We start from the raw sequence: 17,304 nt of genomic DNA on the forward strand, positions 1-17,304 counted from the left end.
AAATCACAGAGGAGACTGAGGTTGGTCGGGTTATAAATTGTGTAAAGGGCTGCTAATTGAAAGGTTAAGCTGATGAGGGCCACAGCTCCATTCTGACTCATATGGGGGTTCATATCATGCCAGGTGGCAATGTTCGATTACCACAGTCCAGATGTTGAAGCAGAAGTCCATTGGGGCTTGTAATATAGTAGGTAATTAAAGTATGAAGATAAATATGTTTAATTGAGCCCTTTCAGAACACTTTTCAGGCCTGTGTGATTTCTCGCCCGGTGTCTAACTTTCATATGTAAGGCATATTTCATTTTGGGCATTTAGCAGCAAAGATGGGCACCCTAGTGTGGTTTACACCGAACAGCCTTTATGTACTTTTAATCTTTCCATCACTATCAAAATTGCTGGTCCTTTAGGACTGGCTCTGCCTTCTTGTATGAATTATAGGGCACCATGATTACATTACTCCAACTATCGCCACTCTCTTCTGTCAATGTCCAAGCCACTCTATGACTTCATCTGCATGCTCAAATGAGACTCATTTTCACTTTAACAGAACCCTAAAATGCTATCAGTTTCCCAAGTCAGTGGTTCTGCTTTTAATCACTGGCGGCTACAGTTTTAGTCTGTCCTGGGGTTTTTACTTGATAAATCGCTGCAGCTATGAGAGCCATAGCTTTGAAGCTACTGCCAATTTCTTTCACTTCGTGATGCTCTGAAAGCTTTTATTTAAAATTCAGTCTTATTGTTAGGTTTTTGGCAATATACTTTTTTGTTGCTGTTATTGATTCCTTTACGGTTCAGGCATCATTTGTTTAAGATTCGGTACTTGAGCTTATTTTCTTTGCTTTTGTGTGTGTATTGGTTAAAAGCTACGGGTCTGTGGAGGGACGTTTCATTGCAACTCCTTCTACGGCCACAATCCAAAATGAGCACCTGTTTAATGAAAGGTATGTATAGCTATCCCGAAACAAAATCACATCACTATTCCAAGAATATTCAAATTAAATTGCACTCAAGGAGTTTGCTCCCCTTGGAACAGCTGTGCCACAACCATTCTCAAGAGGGCAATTGGTTAAAGGAGAAGCTCACGCCTAATGTTTCTTTCACATATCTGGCCACGCCCCCATTAGTTGGAAACCACTGCTGTGCCTCGACCAGTAAGTCAATAGATCTAATGATAAAATGTTGCAAGCAGCGTTATATACCAGGATGGTTCTCAACAATGCATGATTCTGCTCATATCAATTATGCAAACATGTGGGCCCATATTTATACTTTTTGACGCAAAACTGTGTTTTTGGGCAGTTTTGTTTCAAGAAGTATAACCCGCTTGCACCATTCCAGGACACCACCAGGGTGCCAAATTTATGGAATGGCGCAATCCGGTGCAAAGAGTGGGCTAGGGTAAAAAAAATAACGTTATCCGGGTGGGGGTGGCGGTATGGGAGAAGGGGGCTTTGCGCCAAAAAGTACGTTAGGCTCGTTAGAGGAAGAAAAAAATGCCTCTAACCAGCCCAGCGTCATTTTCTGATGCAAAACAATCCATACCACATGACTCCTGTCTTAGAAAAGACAGGAGTCATGCCCACCACCCCAAGTGTCCCCTGGGCATTGCCATTGCATGCTGTGCCATGCAGAGGGCCCCAAGGTGGGCCCCCGATAGCAATTTAATCAAAATAAATACTTACCTATACTTACCTGGGATGTGATCCCCCATCCTCCGGTGTCCCTCTGGTGTGGGTGGGGGTGTTCCTGGGGCTTGAGGAGGACACCTGTGGACCTATTGCATGGTTTTCAACCATGGAAATGGTTGCACAGGTCCCCTAATGCAAGCTTTGCACCATTATTTAGCACCCCCTCCCACCTGTGCGTCATTTTAGCACAGGGGATAAATATGGGTCTATGGGGTTAGCACTATTTTTTAGATGGGAACGCCTACCTTGCATCTCCTTGACACAAGATAGGTTCATGCATCCAAAAAATGGTGTAAACTCCAATATTTTGACGTCAGACGGGTCTAACATCAAAATATAAATAAGGAGTTAGTTTTGCGCTGAATTTGCATAAAACAATGATGGAAATGTGGTGCAAATGGGGTATAAATATGTCCCCTAGTTCCATGTGCTGTGGGAGATAGGCTGTGTGGTTAACACCCCTTTGACAAGGTCCAGCTACCTTAAGCATGTTTTGTCACCCAAGTGTCATCTAATCAGAGCTTACACTCACTGTCTATAGTCTAGGATAGTGTCATATCAAAACAACATTCATACTGCCGAACTCTACCTTATTGGAGAAAACAGAGGCCCAGTGACTTCACACCTGGAGACCATTTCTTCCTCTCTACAGTCCCAGCTATGTGAACCCACAACAGCATAGTGTTGGACCAATCGGCATTCTCAACGTACTCTGCTTCCTCTTCTTCTGCAAGATCGTGACATGATCCATTCAGCCTGTCCATCACCCAGCAGCACGGTCTTTTAATATCACAGGCCCTGATTCCCTTGACCTTCTCTGCAGAAGGCATCTGACCTCAACTTTTGCCAGATCACGTTTCAGCTACCTCACTGTCGCCCTCGTGGTACACCCTGCTATTCCTCACAGAGTCCTTGGGGAAATTATCCTTTTTCAACTATATATCTGAATCTAGAGACCCATACTAGGTAGATGCAGTCATCTACTTGAACTGACTCCCAGGTGAAGGTTCTGAAATGGCCAAATCACAAGCCCAGATTTGTATTTCATAATACTCCAGCTGCCAGTGTATGTACTTTTACCCCAAAACACGGTAAAGAATTGGCTAACCCCAAATGTATTGATAACTTTTAGGTAAGGCCAATAATGATGTGGCAATAACACCAAATTCTCAGTTCACCCACTGCGTTTAGAGGTGAGAGAACTGTTGCAATGGACAAACACTAATTCATCATCTGGCTCTGTCATCAGAAACACTTGACCTGGCTGTCTATCTCCAAGATTACTGGAACACATTACTGATTTTCCCAGCCCAGATCTGCCTTGTGAGGGATAGTGCAGCTGGGTGGAGAAAAACATCAATGGCCCAACACAAAGGGATAAATATCCCTGCGCATTGCTACTTTGCTTTCCAGTAACAAACCACTGCTTTGGGAGTTTGTTCCTGAATATCAGAAGAGAATGTTGAGGGGGACTAACACAATATAGTGTCCATTCAATAGTTTTGACAGTATACTAGTCGCACTAGCACATGCACCTTTATCACAAACATCCCTGCCAGGAAGGTGAGTGGCCCTCTGTCAGGGTTACAGACGTGTTTACCTCTGCTGACCTGGCGCCTTGGCAGACCACCAAGAAAACAATAAGCGAGACTCTAAGTCAAAGGATACAAATTTTAATCAGTGCACTTAGCTAGGCTTACCTCACCTTTGTTGCATTATAAACCTGAAATTGCACCTATGCCTCGGTCAACCCGCACCATACACCCTTTGTTTATTTTTATCACTTTTTGATTCCAAAATGTAAACATATCTTATTTCCCATTGCCCTAATCTATTTTTTGCGTAAATGTTCTTATTAGTTTGTGTCCTCTTTATAAAAGTGGTTTGTGAATTTTATTTGGCCGTTACTTGACTCTAATGACGGTTCTTGTTAACTCAGGTCTTCTCACTGAAACTATGTTTTGGTCCCTAAAATTAATACTGTAGTATGTCACAATTTAGTACACTGTGTTTAAAATATATTTGTAAACTGATGAATCTAAATGAACATGAATCGTGCATAGATCTGTTAGTCCATCTGTTTTGTTTTTTCATTCTACTTTCTTTCCATCCTTACCCCATGTTCACCTATGTGTGTCTGCTTGTGCGCTGTCTGGCTGTTGGACTGGTGTTTTCTGATGTGGGAATTTGTCAGTCTGTGTGAATACCTGCTTGTATGCCTGTTGATATCTGTGCATGGATGCCTGGTGATCTATGTGATTGGATTTGCATAAGTGTGTTTGGCTTTGAATGTGCATTGATGTGTGTTTGCGTGCATGCACTCTTCAAACCGTGCCAGCTGACCAACTTAGCCTTTGTGACACTAATGAATATTATTTAGAAGGGCACTATTTATAGTGTGGCTAAGAAACTGGGCATTTTTGGAGGAGCGGAGAGAAAAGGCGTGGATGGAGGGTGAACTTTTGTTGGGCACAAACTGAATTTGTAAATGGCAGACCGGCAAGCTATAAATCAAAAACCAGACAGGCGTTACAACAGTCCTTTGTGAAATGTGATGGGGATATATTTCAGCCCCACGGTGGGATGCCTCCGATGGAACATTCGTGGCACACTCAGGATCCTGTGCTACCTGTGGGACAGTCTATTTACCTAATCCTACATAGTTTACTTTCCACAATATCCAACTGTGTAATTAGCGCACATGAGATTGTGCCTGTGTGTGTCTAGTAACTTCAGTTGTCGCACATTCCTTTTTATCATACGTTTCAATACACCTGTTGTCGAGTAGACAAAAATCAAAACTATTGGCTTTGTTGATGCGGGCTCCTCTTGAAAGTGTTCGGTCCACAGCACAGTGATGTGGAATTGCAAGCTAAATTAACCTATCCCGAAGGCGGTGTCCAATGAAAAGATAAATGGTGAAAACCTTTGTGATTATAAACAATTACGATTTTCTTACGGGACAGCATTTACTGCAAAGCATGCCTTAAAAATAAAAATAAAAATATTGTACTCAACTAAGCGACTCTGAAATGTGCACCATACTATTTTGTCAATTTATCAATTCTTGAGGTAGATTCTGAAACTAAGCCTTTTAATACCATTTGCTTATTTTTTTTATCAATACCTTCTTTTTTCCATCCTCCATCTAAACAAAGAATAGGGCTTTTTATTCGTTGCAGCGGTTTGTACCGCACAGCACTGCAGATATAAGTACAGCTCTAATAGCACTGGTATCGTAGCAACCATGGCATGTGCTACGGTTGCAAGAGCTTTCTGCATCTAAAATTACATTAGAACCACTGAAAACTCTTGTAAGTTTCAGCCCAAGTGCTATTCTCTTCAGACAGTGACAGGAATTTGGCTCGTTCAACCATATATCATCTGACCTAACCATATAATTTTTACAACAAATTGTGTGTGTAGGCTTGATATTTGACAATTAACTTTACCCGCTTATGCCCATCTTTTCCACACCCATTTAAATATAGAGTTATTATTGGGACTGAAAACCAACAGTAATTAGAGACCTGGATGGTGTGCTTTCGTTTTGTTTCTTGTAATTTTATTGTGCAATATTAAGCAATTTACATGCTTTGGTGCTGGTGGAGCTCTGGAGAGCAATTTGGCTTAAGGAGTAAACTGGACTTAACCAGGCCATTATCAGTGATTGCAAATCCCTAGATAATGCACAGAATTTTACGTGGCTGAGATATGTGAAGAAGCATTTTGCCTTGATAGGGAGAGACGATTGTTATCACACTCACTCCTTGTACAATATCTCCAAAAAGCAGATAAAACATGACTTTTTAGCTGCATGCGCACAAGAGGCAAGGGAAAGAAGAGGGTAACCGATTCTCTTTCCCTTGGCACCACCAACACCATGGATTTCCATTCCACGTGCAAAGATTCTACTTGATCAGATTTAGATTCGGTGCAGTCCACTACCTGGTCTCGTATCTCAGCACGGCGCATCACGACTCCCTTCTAGAGCCCTGTCCCTGTGATCCAATAACTAATCGGTCCTTTCTACATTTCTTCTATTTTCTGAATTTATATACTGTACTGAGAAATCGATTTTTAAAACCTTTATTGAAGCAATATAAGAAGATGTCGATCTGCTTTAGTTTACCTGCAACTCCTTCAAACAGAATTTATTTGGTTGATGGTATATAAGCACATATACGCTGCTGTTAGTTTGAGGAAACTGGTGGGGAAGTACAAATGCTCCCCCTGTAATATTGTGGCAACAAATATAGTGAATTTTCTTAGGAACCATTCACTAGAACACACTGGATACCTTTAAACTATTTGCCCCTATACTTTGACATTTTTGATATTGCACATGGATTTTTGTTTTTGTTTTTCTGTTTAATAATACTTTTGAGTTTGATGAATGGGCACTGACCATGCAATATGTGATATCGTTTGTATATTGGCATGTTTGCCTTGCCTTGTAATTCTATGATACTTTTACTGTATTGTTTTTATTAATACTGTTTTTATGTTTTATAAGCATTGTGTCTCTTGTGGTTATACTTTGTATACCGAATTAAGATTCATACTTCTACATGCTTTGGTTTATTGGAAGGTCCTCATCAGGTGCATCTGTGATTTGTACATTCCCTTCCCAAAATAGCTGTTTCATTTTGAGCTGTGCCTAATGTACACTAGGAATGCAGCTGGGGAGCACTGGAAAACATTTTAGGGAACTGGGATTTCCTCTTTATCTTCAGACATTAACCCAAAGCAGAAGGAAATATGAGATGGAAGATAATAAAAAACCGAAACAGGCAGGAAAATTGTGAATAAGGGACAAGGGGGAGACGGACAAGAACCAGCAAGCGTGAGATTAACAGGAAGTGTTGGGTGGCAACCATGACATTTGGCAGCATCTGGCTCCTAAGAAGAATGTATTGTTTTATCATTAGGCTTTGGTCACATATTTATTTCGCCTGGGTCTGTCTCTATTTAGTCTCAGAATGTCTACTGCCAGAGACCATGAACTTCCAACCAGGTGCAAACTTTCACCAGGTCCTATTTCGCAGCATATTGCACAAACGCTGGTGTGATATTTTTCTCCTATTCTTTTTGTGGTATTAATTTGCAAACGTTTAAAGCAATATTAATATTTTTCAAAATAAATAAACACCAACATATAAAAATCAGCACCATCGAGCGTTTTTTGATTATGGCCTCACAATGAATGCAGAATCCACGTTGTGGAGCAAGGAACTGCAGTTCATTATGTGATTCTGCAGTAACCATTTTTGCAGTGAAGATGCAAAACCATGCAAGGTCAGGGGTTACAAAGTGGCACAAAGCATGCATTGCGCCACTTTTTAAAGTATGGCGCTGGGTTTTTGCCATAATATTGTCACATTATCGTACAAAAAATGGCGCTAATGTGGCGATATATGGCTCTAGGACTTTCTTAAATTCCGGCCTTAGATTCTTGCAGAAAAGACCAGGAGAGGGAAGTCATCAGAAGACCCAGCTAATAAAACAGAAATGGGCCATCAAAAGGGCACAGGTCGATGACCTCTGGGCTAATCTGTATTCAGACTCAAAAGATAGCAACAGCGCCCGGTTCTGGTCTACCATCAACAAATTTCTCTAGCCTGAACACAGAGGCATTAATTCCCATATCTCGGAGGCCACCTGGGCAAAATTCTTAACAGATCATATTAGCCAACATGACACCAGCAGTACACTGCAGCCCACTCAGAAAGCTGTCTTCCCTGGAGAGCCAGTTTCGATTGATGAGGCACTAATTAAGTGGCAGATGGCAAAAGGGCGAAGGAAGTGTGCCCCAGGCCCAAACGGCATTCCTCCAGCAGTCTTTGAACAGGCCGCTGCCTTCTGGGCTGGAACCTTGGCTCCAGTCTTCTCCCAGGTTAGAAGCCTTGGCGTCCTACCAGCATCATGGAAAGACTCCATATTTTGCCTATATTTAAAAGCGGCAACAAAGCCTTGTCTACCAATTATGGTTTAGCAGCTCTTATTGACAATGAAGCAAGGTACTTCTGCGGGACCTTGCTCGAAGAACTAATTTCGTGGTCCTCCACTAATTCTATCACCCCACTGAACCAGACTGGCTTTTCAAAAATGTCAGGTATAGCAATAAATATCCTGGCACTTTCTCTCTTAATGGACGAAGCAAGAAAAGCCATAATGCCATCACACTTCTGCTTCATTGACTATACAGCAGCCTTTGACCACATCGACCGGGGGAAGCTCTGGTGCAAACTGGCAAGCTGGAACATTCTGCCGGCCCTGCTTGACATGTTGATCCTACTTCACAAGGACACATGGGTGCAGGTCAAGTTGGGTGCTGTAACGCACCTATCCAGGAAAATTCCAACAAATCAAGGGCTGAAGCAGGGGTGCATCTCAGCACCTACCCTTTTCAATCTTTTTTTGGCGGATTTAACACAACAGCTGCAATCCTGCGATGCTCACGCTACAAAAATAGGGGGCTGCGCAATCTCCACTCTTCTCTACGCCGTTTATGTGGCCTTAGTTAGTCACACCTAGGTGGGGCTGCAGAGGCATCTTGACACCACAAAATCTTAACCAATGGCCTGACCATCAATCTCGGGAAAACCAAAACCATGACCTTCACAGCATAAAAACAGCTCTGACATGGTTCTGGGGAGATACCTGGATTGAAAACACGGACGAGTACCTAGGGGTTGTCACTGACAAAAATGGTGCCTTTACTACTCAGAAAGAAGCCATTAAAAGGAAAGGCCGGGCTGTCACATTGAAAAGCCACAAAAGGAAAATGCCAGGACCATCCTTGATACCTTTCCTCCCTGTAGTGCAAGCAAAGCTGACATAATGATCACATATGGAAGTGAGCTATTCAGGGGTAGCGATGCCAGAGGTATAGACAACATAACTGTGCGCTGCTATAGAATAATCTTCTCACTCCTGTGCTTCACTTTGCCAGCACAGATCCTCCTGGACTTTGGGTTACCTAAACAGGCCTTGGCCAGAAGGAGAGCTTACATAAGCGTAAGATCAGGGAAGCGGAGCCTAACACACTGAAGCACCTCTCATGTAGGGAGTTGCAAGACAGAGACGTGTACCCGGCAAGGGCGTACCTCTTGGAATCTCTGGCAACCACTTGGCTCCCACATCTCTGGGAGGTGCCTATAAGCCACCAGACATTTAAAAAGCTTATCTGGAAATCTTAATAAATCTCCTCGCTCGTCAACAAGTCTTTACTGGTGTACAGAGCTCATGGTTGGATGATGTTAAATAACAGCAAGGCTCTCACGCCACTGAAATATTTCAGCACCGGAAATATAGTTTCCATTAAGGAGCAGTTCCTACGGTACCAGCTAGGGTTTCTCCCCCTAAAACTCCACTGGGAGGGTTCACAAAACAAGCATTGACTGCGTGATCTGGGGGAAAGCGACTTGTTTCACCAGGTCAGCTTCTGCGATGCACCGAGAGAAGAAAAGAGACAGTTGTTAAAAGCCCTGTTCAATCAAAGGGGCATATGCATGCAGAGGCAAGTGGTATTGGCCTGCTTTGATCCAGGGGATCCCCAGCTGAAATGCCACTTTGTTAAATCTGATTATTTGGACCCTGGAGGTTCCAGGAGAAAGAGGAAAGGAGCAAAATCCATGGATAACGTGAACAAGATGGTCAGAAGAGGAGGAGCTATGTGGATATAATTTGTTTGTTTATAAATTAGACAGCTTCCCCCTCTCCTCAGAGAGATGCGCCGAAGAAGGTGTTGAGAAATGTGGGCTCATTTGTATTTGAAGGGCCATCACTACCATCAGTGCAGCAGGTGCATTGTCACTGGGACGATGGTGTGAGAGGCCACTGCACCCCAATATTGGTTGTGTTACTAAGGTATAGTGTGGGTATTTACTCCTTTTTTCAAAACAAAGGGAAAGACAGTATGATTTTTGCCCCAGGCCTAGAAATAATGGCCAGTGGAATGGGCAGGAGTAGGTATCATTGTTGCTGCAAGTGCAGTGGCACCAGAGCTCAGGGGTGTGAGGGGCCAACTAGCTTCCTATTATTGTTGCTTTACTCATTATTTTCTTGCATTATGGCTCAATGCACCCTTTCTATGCCAGTATTGTTTTTGGCATCAGACCAATGGCCCAAGAGAGAGGATAATTGGAGCAGAGGAGGCACCTTAGCACTAGGCTTCAGGGAGATAGCAGAAAGGAGGATGGGAGGAGGACTTTAACAAGGGTTAAGGGCGACTTCCTGCTTCGCCAGGTAATAGGTTTAGTTAGTGAAGCAGACAAAGTAACAGTGGGAGTCAGACGTGTGAAGCGCCCACTGCATCACAATTATGACTGTCTAACTTTACAATAGACATGTGGAAGAATTAGGAATGAGCTAGGCAACACGTGGGAGCTCTTATTTACTGAAAGGGACAGACAGTCTGTTTCAAGATTGGAGTGATAGCCAAACATGGTGAGGTATGGGTGAAAGTGGCAGCGGGGATGGCCTGCTATTCAGCGCCGCAGCTATCATTAGTGCAGAAGGTGCAGTTGCCTTGGGACCCGAGCATGAGGATCTTAATTAATGAGTAGTGTTTTTGTCTAATTCAGTTGTTTGCTCCTTTATATGTTTCACATTTAGTATGAGCTACTGAAAAAATGTCCCTGATATTATCAGCCCTACACTTCTTGCTGTCCCAAGCCTTCCCATAAAGTTTTTGAGAGGGGCCTGACTTCAAAACATATTGAGTAGGGGAGGCACAGAGCCTTTAGCTAATAGCGACTGGGGGACTTTCACTTGTGTGCTTTGCAGAGCAGATCAATTACATAACTATCTACAAATGGATCTTTAGTGATCAATGAATTAACTTTAAAAAGTCACATATCTGATTCTTTGAAATGGTCATAAATATAGGCATGCACATTTTTTACATTTAGAAGGTTAAGCCTTGACATGTGAGTCAGTTGCAGCTTTTTCAGACATAGGGTCTGATTATGACCTTGGCGGATTGGGATACTCCATCACAAAGGTGACAGATATCCCGCACACCGTTTTACAAGTTCCATAGCATATAATGGAACTTGTAGTATTGGGGACATGATATCTGTCACCTTTGTGACTGAGTATCCAATCCGCTGAGGTCATAATCAGGCCCATAATCTTAAAGGTTTTTGTGAATTCCTTTTTCACTTGTTAACTCTACATGAGGAAAGTATTTTCTCAACTTGAGTAAGCCATTCTTCTAACCTCCACCAATTTTGATCAGCTAGACACTATGGAAAGGAATTTCATACTGCTTTTTTGCAGGAGTAAAGGTCTGATTATTTCCAAGAAAGAAAATGGTCAACAATGGTTTGAACATTTGTTGATGTTTACAAATGTACAGAGTGTTGCCATCTAAAAATGTCCCCTAGACCACACACACACCCACAAGCACAATCTTCAGTAAACAACAATTTATTTAAAAAGGGTTCCACTACGTGAAGCTTGACAGAATTTTTTCTTCATTTATACAAAGAAGGCAAAAATTGAACCACGTTACAAAAGGTTTTCCAGTTGGGCAAAATATTGAACAATTTTATCATTTGGTATCTCTGCAGCCTACATAATGAGAATGGAACATACTGATTTTGTTCAATATTACGAATTCTACAAAGTAGAATGCTCTTGAGAAAAAAGAAAATTTGCTTTGCTTGTTTGTTAAATCATGAGAGGAAAACAAAGGACAAAACAATTTTTAAAAAAGGTGCAAACTGAGTATGAGTATTTATATTCTAGGATTAATATGGTTACGGAAATTCACGTAGTACATTACCCAGTAAGCAACCCCTAGTAAGTGATGTTTCTTAGTCATATTCTGATGAGCAAAGAAATCTGGATGAATGAATCATTTTTACATGGCTTTATCATGGTGGTCATCACTATGGGTCTAAATCACGGATCTTGATGCATGTTAATTTGTCTTTTTTCATCATTTTGATAGCGTTTTGCATTTATGCAGGTGAGGACATCATGCTTCTGTGCCATGATATGAGCTTGTGTGGTAAAGAATGGAAGGAGCCTGAGTACAATTTTTCAAAAACCTACCCTATATTTCCTTTAAAAGTGGATTGTCTCAAAGTGACATCCCATAGTCAGAGCAGTATGATGACGTTTTGTGGTGTTTTGTGGTCTGATGCTTCCATCCAGTTTACTGTCTATCCAGACCCCCTCTGCACTGCTTAGCCTGCCACAACTTTACCCTCTCTCCCCAGGCATGCACTTGAGCCTGGCCCCAGCCCCTCATCAAACTCAACATTTGAGCAAAACATTGCATTTCCCTTCCAATATTCCAGTGAGATAAAGACATCCATAAGTATTTGCCTAGTGTTACTGAAACAATGGCGATGGACACATGGGTAGAGGGGTTTCCCCATAATAAAAAATTAGAGCTCTTCATAAGGTGTTTTTGATGAATAGTTTTTTATTTATAAAATGCTTGGTGTAGCCTTTTAGATTCGTCGTGGTGCTGCAGTTTAAAAGAGGATGTAAATAATTCAGTCGGTGCTGCAGGCAACATTCTTCAATTGCTTGACTCTTGTACAGAGTACTGGTAAAGGTGGTATGGAACAATTCAGTTTTCAATGCTTCTCTGTGACTTAACCCCTTTCCTGCCACGCATGTAATGGTTATGTCCGGTGGCACGGCACTGAGGCACCACGGACGTAACCATTATGTGCTGCTAGAGGCCATCTGGGGAAGGCTGGCGCTCCCCTCAAGGGCCACCTCCCCACCCCCCCAGGGCAGGGCTGGAAGGGGAATCGCTTCCCCTTCCACCCCGAGCCCTCTGTGACATCTGATGACGTCCCCATCCCTCCGTGGCAGGGCTGGAAGGGGAATTGCTTCCCCTTCCACCCCGACCCCACTGTGACATCTGATGACGTCAGTATGCGATCATCAGAGGTCGCCTCCCATCGCGCTGGAAGCAAGAGGAGAAACAGATTTGTTTCTCCCCAGAATGGGGGCAGGGGAGGTCAGAGAGGCATGAAAAGGGAAACAAAGCGATCGTGCTGCAGGAATGCCACTAGACACCAGAGATTTTTTTGTTTTTTTGTTATTGGCATATAAGGGGATGGGGACAGAAGCCATAAGACACCAGGGATGTTTTTTTAAATAATGTTTATAAGGGGAGTGACCCCTTAAGCAAGGATCGCTCCCGAGGGAGGATTTTTATTATTAGGCCTTTTCTGCCCCGTGGGGGCAGATCGGCCTATATTAATTAGGCTAATCTACCCCCGGGAGGGGAGGGCAGAAGCCAATAGATATTAGGGACTTTTTTTTAAATTGGCATAAGGGGAGTGACCCCTTTGGCAAGGGTCGCTCCCCAAGGGGGGGCATTTTTCTAAGGCCATATCTGCCCTCCCAGGGGGGACAGAAGCTACTAGACACCAGGGATTTCTTTAATTTTTGTTTATATTGGTAATGGTAGTGACCCCTTTGGCAACGGTCGCTCCCCAGGGGGTAATTTTTTTATTATGCCTTCTCTGCCCCCTTGGGGACAGAATGGACTATTTTTCTTAGGCCAATCTGCCCCCACGGGGAGCAGAAACCTCTAGACACCAGGGATTTTTTTTCCTGCGCCAATTTCGTGCAAGGGGAACGACCATTTAGGCAAGGGTCACTCCTCTGAGGTGCAAATTTATTGTCGGCCTATTTTTGTAATGCCCCAAGGGGGGCAGAAAGCCCAACAGAGACCAAAGAAGATTTTTTTTTAAAAAGAGAGTGGGGGTATGGCATACCCCTACCCCAAATAAATGGGGATAAAGTTGTTCTGCCCACCGGTGGGCAGATGGGGCAATTATCCCTGATCCACTCCCCGGGGAGATGGGGGGTAGAAAGCCTACTAGATGCCAGGGAATAAAATAAAAAAACGCGTGGGGTGGTTATGCCCCCACCCTAACTGAAGGGGGAAACAGTCTTTCAGCTCTCCCCCCTCACACTAAAACATCTTATCCCACTACCAGCAAGAGAACATGTGATTATTTTGGGTTTTGGTTTTACATTTGGGCCATGAGAGCTTGTCTAACTCTCAAAATCGTCCCACTTGGAAGGGTGAGGGCTGCACTTTTTGGACTTTGGGACGCTGCCATGTAGAAAAATCTATGAGGCCTACTCACATCTGAAAACTAAACATCTGGGTGAGTCCGGGGTGGTGTGCTTTACATGCACCCGCACCATTTTCTTACCCACAATGCCCTGCAAACCTCCAACGTTGCATGACATTACACATTTTTCCCACATTTTTGTGATGGAACCTTCCGGAATCTGCAGGAATCCACAAAATTCCTACCACCCAGCATTGTCGCATCTATACCGATAAAAATTCTGCCCCACTTGTCAGCCTAAATATTTTTTTTTTAAATTGCCTTTTTGGACCCGATTTGGTTCCCCGTCATTTTCGACCTGTTTTTGGCTCTTCCCTGTCACAGGCACTTGGCCAACTACACAAGTGAGGTATCATTTTTATTGGAAAACTGAGGGGAACATTGGGTGGTAGGAAATTTGTGGTGGTGCAGTGATCCCTCACACAAATATGTGAAAGTGTTGATTTTGTAACAAAATTTGAGGTTTGTTGAGGTTTGCTGAGGATCCCCCAGCCCTCAGAAAACAACACTGGGGGATCCACGCAAGTCAGACCACCCTGGACTCCCACGGGTTTCTCGTTTTCAGAAATGTCTGGGTTTGGTAGGTTTCCCTAGATGGCGGCTGAGCCCAGGACCAAAAACGCAGGTGCCCCCTCTCCCCGCAAAAACAGGTAGTTTTGTATTTGATAATTTTGATGTGTCCGCGTAGTGTTTTGGAGCAATTCCTGTTACGGGCACTATGCCTACCCACACAAGTAAGGTACCACTTTTATCTGGACACCTGAGGGAATTTTGGGTGGAAGGAAATTTGTAGCTACTTTCAGATTCCAGAACTTTCTATCACCGAAATGTGAGGAAAAAGTGTTTTTTTTTGCCACATTTTGAGGTTTGCAAAGGATTCTGGGTAACAGAACCTGGTGAAAGCCCACAAGTCACCCCATCTTGGATTCCCCTAGGTGTCTAGTTTTAAAAAATGCACAGGTTTGGTAGGTTTCCCTAGGTGCTGGCTGAGCTAGAGGCCAAAATCCACAGCTAGGCACTTTGCAAAAAACAGGTCAGTTTTCTTTGGGAAAATGTGATGTGTCTATGTTAAGTTTTGAGGCATTTCCTGTCACAGGCACTAGACCTACCCACACAAGTGAGGTACCATTGTTATCAGGAGACATAGGGGAATGCTGGGTGAAAGGACATTTGTGGCTCCTCTCAGATTCCAGAACTTTCCATCACCGAAATGTGAGGAAAATGTGTTTTTTTTGCCAAAGTCTTTGATTTGTAAAGGATCTGGGTAACAGAACCTGGTGAGAGCCCTACAAGTCACCACATTCTGAATTCCCCTAGGTGTCTAGTTTTCAATAATGTATAGGTTTGCTAGTTTTCCCTGGGTGCCAGCGAGCTAAAGGCCAAAATCCACAGCTAGGCACTTTCCAAAAAACACGTCAGATTTCAATGTAAAAATGTGATGTGTCCATGTTGCATTTCTGTCACAGGTATTAGGCCTACCCATGCAAGTGAGGTACCATTTTTATCGGGAGACTTGGGGGAACACAGAATAGAAGAACAAGTGTTATTGCCCCTTGTCTTTCTCTACATTTTTTCCTTCCAAATGTAACACAGTGTGTAAAAAACATGACTATTTGAGAAATGCCCTGTAATTCACATGTTAGTATGGGAACCCCGGAATTCAGAGATATCCAAATAACCACTGCTTCTCAACACCTTATCTTGTGACCATTTTGGAATTACAAAGGTTTCCTTGAAACCTATTTTTCATTCTTTATATTTCACCAAATGATTTGCTGTATACCCGGTATACAATGAAAACCCATTGCAAGGTGCAGCTCCTTTATTGGCTCTGGGTACCTAGAGTTCTTGATGAACTTAAAAGCCCCATATAACTCCGCAACCAGAAGAGTCCAGCAGACGTAACAGTATATTGCTTTCGAAAATCTGACATTGCAAGAAAAAGTTACGGAATAAAACATGGAGAAAAATTGCTATTTTTTTAACCTCAATTTCAATATTTTTTTATTTCCACTGTTATTTTCAATAGGAAAACCTTGTAGGATCTACACAAATGACCCCTTGCTGAATTCAGAATTTTGTCTACCTTTTAGAAATGGTTAGCTGTCTGGGATCCAGCACTGGTTTCACAACCATTTCTGTCACTAACTGGAAGGAGGCTAAAAGCACAAACAATAGTAAAAATGGGGTATGTCCCAGTAAAATGCCAAAACTGTGTTGAAAAATGGGGTTTTCTGAGTCACCTCTGCCTGTTCCTGAAAACTGGGAAGATGGTGATTTTAGCACCACAAAACCTTTGTTGATACAATATACAGGGAAAAACCACAAGCCTTCTTGTGCAGCCATCTTTTCCCATTTAAAAAAAAAAACGAAATTTTTGCTGTATTTTTACTAATTTCTTGGTCTCCTCCAGGGTTAACCCATAAACTCTGGGTACCTCTAGAATCCCTAGGATGTTGGGAAAAAAGGACGCAAATTTGGCCTGGGTAGCTTATGTGGACAAAAAGTTATGAGGGCCTAAGCGCGAAGTGCCCCAAATAGCAAAAAAAAGGCTTGCCACCTAAGGGGGAAAAGGCCTGGCAGCGAAGGGGTTCAGAAGTTTGGCTCTGCCCTGACCAATCTCCCTCTATATTTCATCCTTCTGCATGATTGCTTGGAGTTAAGGCTTGCTTTTGATGAGCATACATATTTGTTGTGGCATCTTTGAGCATTGGTTGAACATCATTTTGTGGAATGCGTATAATGTGAAGGACCTACTGCGGAAAAAATGTTCTATGGTGCCATTTGTGAATGAGTTCAGGGAGGTTATTTGCTAAAGGGTAAGCAGGGGCTCACGCAGTGCCGCACAGTTTTGCGCTGCAACAGTGGGTTTTTCTAACGGTAAATAAACCAGGGCAGTGCTCTGTGCCAGTAATTGAGAAACTCTTGCCATCTTCAACTGGTGGACCTTTCTAACTGCCTCGCATGGAACTCCCTTTGAGCGATCCCAACACCTTGACAGTCTTATGATTATTACCTTTGGGTACTAGCTTTTCAATAATGCTCCAGAAGCAAAGACCCTCTCCTGGGATAGCAAACATAAATCCAGCATGACAGCAACAAACTGGTACAGTTTATACAAATATACATGAATATAAACATATATAAACAACAAGGCTTCCCTATACTCTATCTTGTGTGTGAACTAAGTGTCTGTGTTAAGAATACTGTACTCACGTCAAGAGCGCTATCAATTGGAGCCCCTACTCACCTTTCTTGGGATATCTTCAGTTGCTGAGTTTGTTGTTCATGGACGCCTATAAGCATCTTTTTCAGTAGCTCACACTGCTGACTTAGATGACTATCTCGAAGCTCTTGCTCTTCCGCGGTGTGCGTGTTAACCATTTCTGACCATTCTTTTGTCTGCTGTGCCACAATATCTTTTACCTGTTGAATGGAAGAGGATTAATAAGGTTTATGTAAAAATATGGGTAGGTAACAAGCATCTGCGATAA

The 17,304-nt window shown here is 42.9% G+C and overlaps 1 protein-coding gene across 5 annotated transcripts in view; it reads right to left on the reverse strand.

Moving 5' to 3' along the window:
- PLCB4 (phospholipase C beta 4) overlaps window positions 1–17,304 on the reverse strand; it is a 985,968-nt gene that overhangs the window by 44,626 nt on the left and 924,038 nt on the right. For all 5 annotated transcript variants that reach the window (XM_069234144.1, XM_069234142.1, XM_069234140.1 and 2 more), the window contains one exon: window positions 17,061–17,236. In XM_069234144.1, the coding sequence (XP_069090245.1) occupies window positions 17,061–17,236 (176 nt within the window). The remainder of the gene's footprint in view (window positions 1–17,060; window positions 17,237–17,304) is intronic.

Source organism: Pleurodeles waltl, chromosome 5 (genome assembly GCF_031143425.1).
Source record: "Pleurodeles waltl isolate 20211129_DDA chromosome 5, aPleWal1.hap1.20221129, whole genome shotgun sequence".
Classification (NCBI taxonomy): domain Eukaryota; kingdom Metazoa; phylum Chordata; class Amphibia; order Caudata; family Salamandridae; genus Pleurodeles; species Pleurodeles waltl.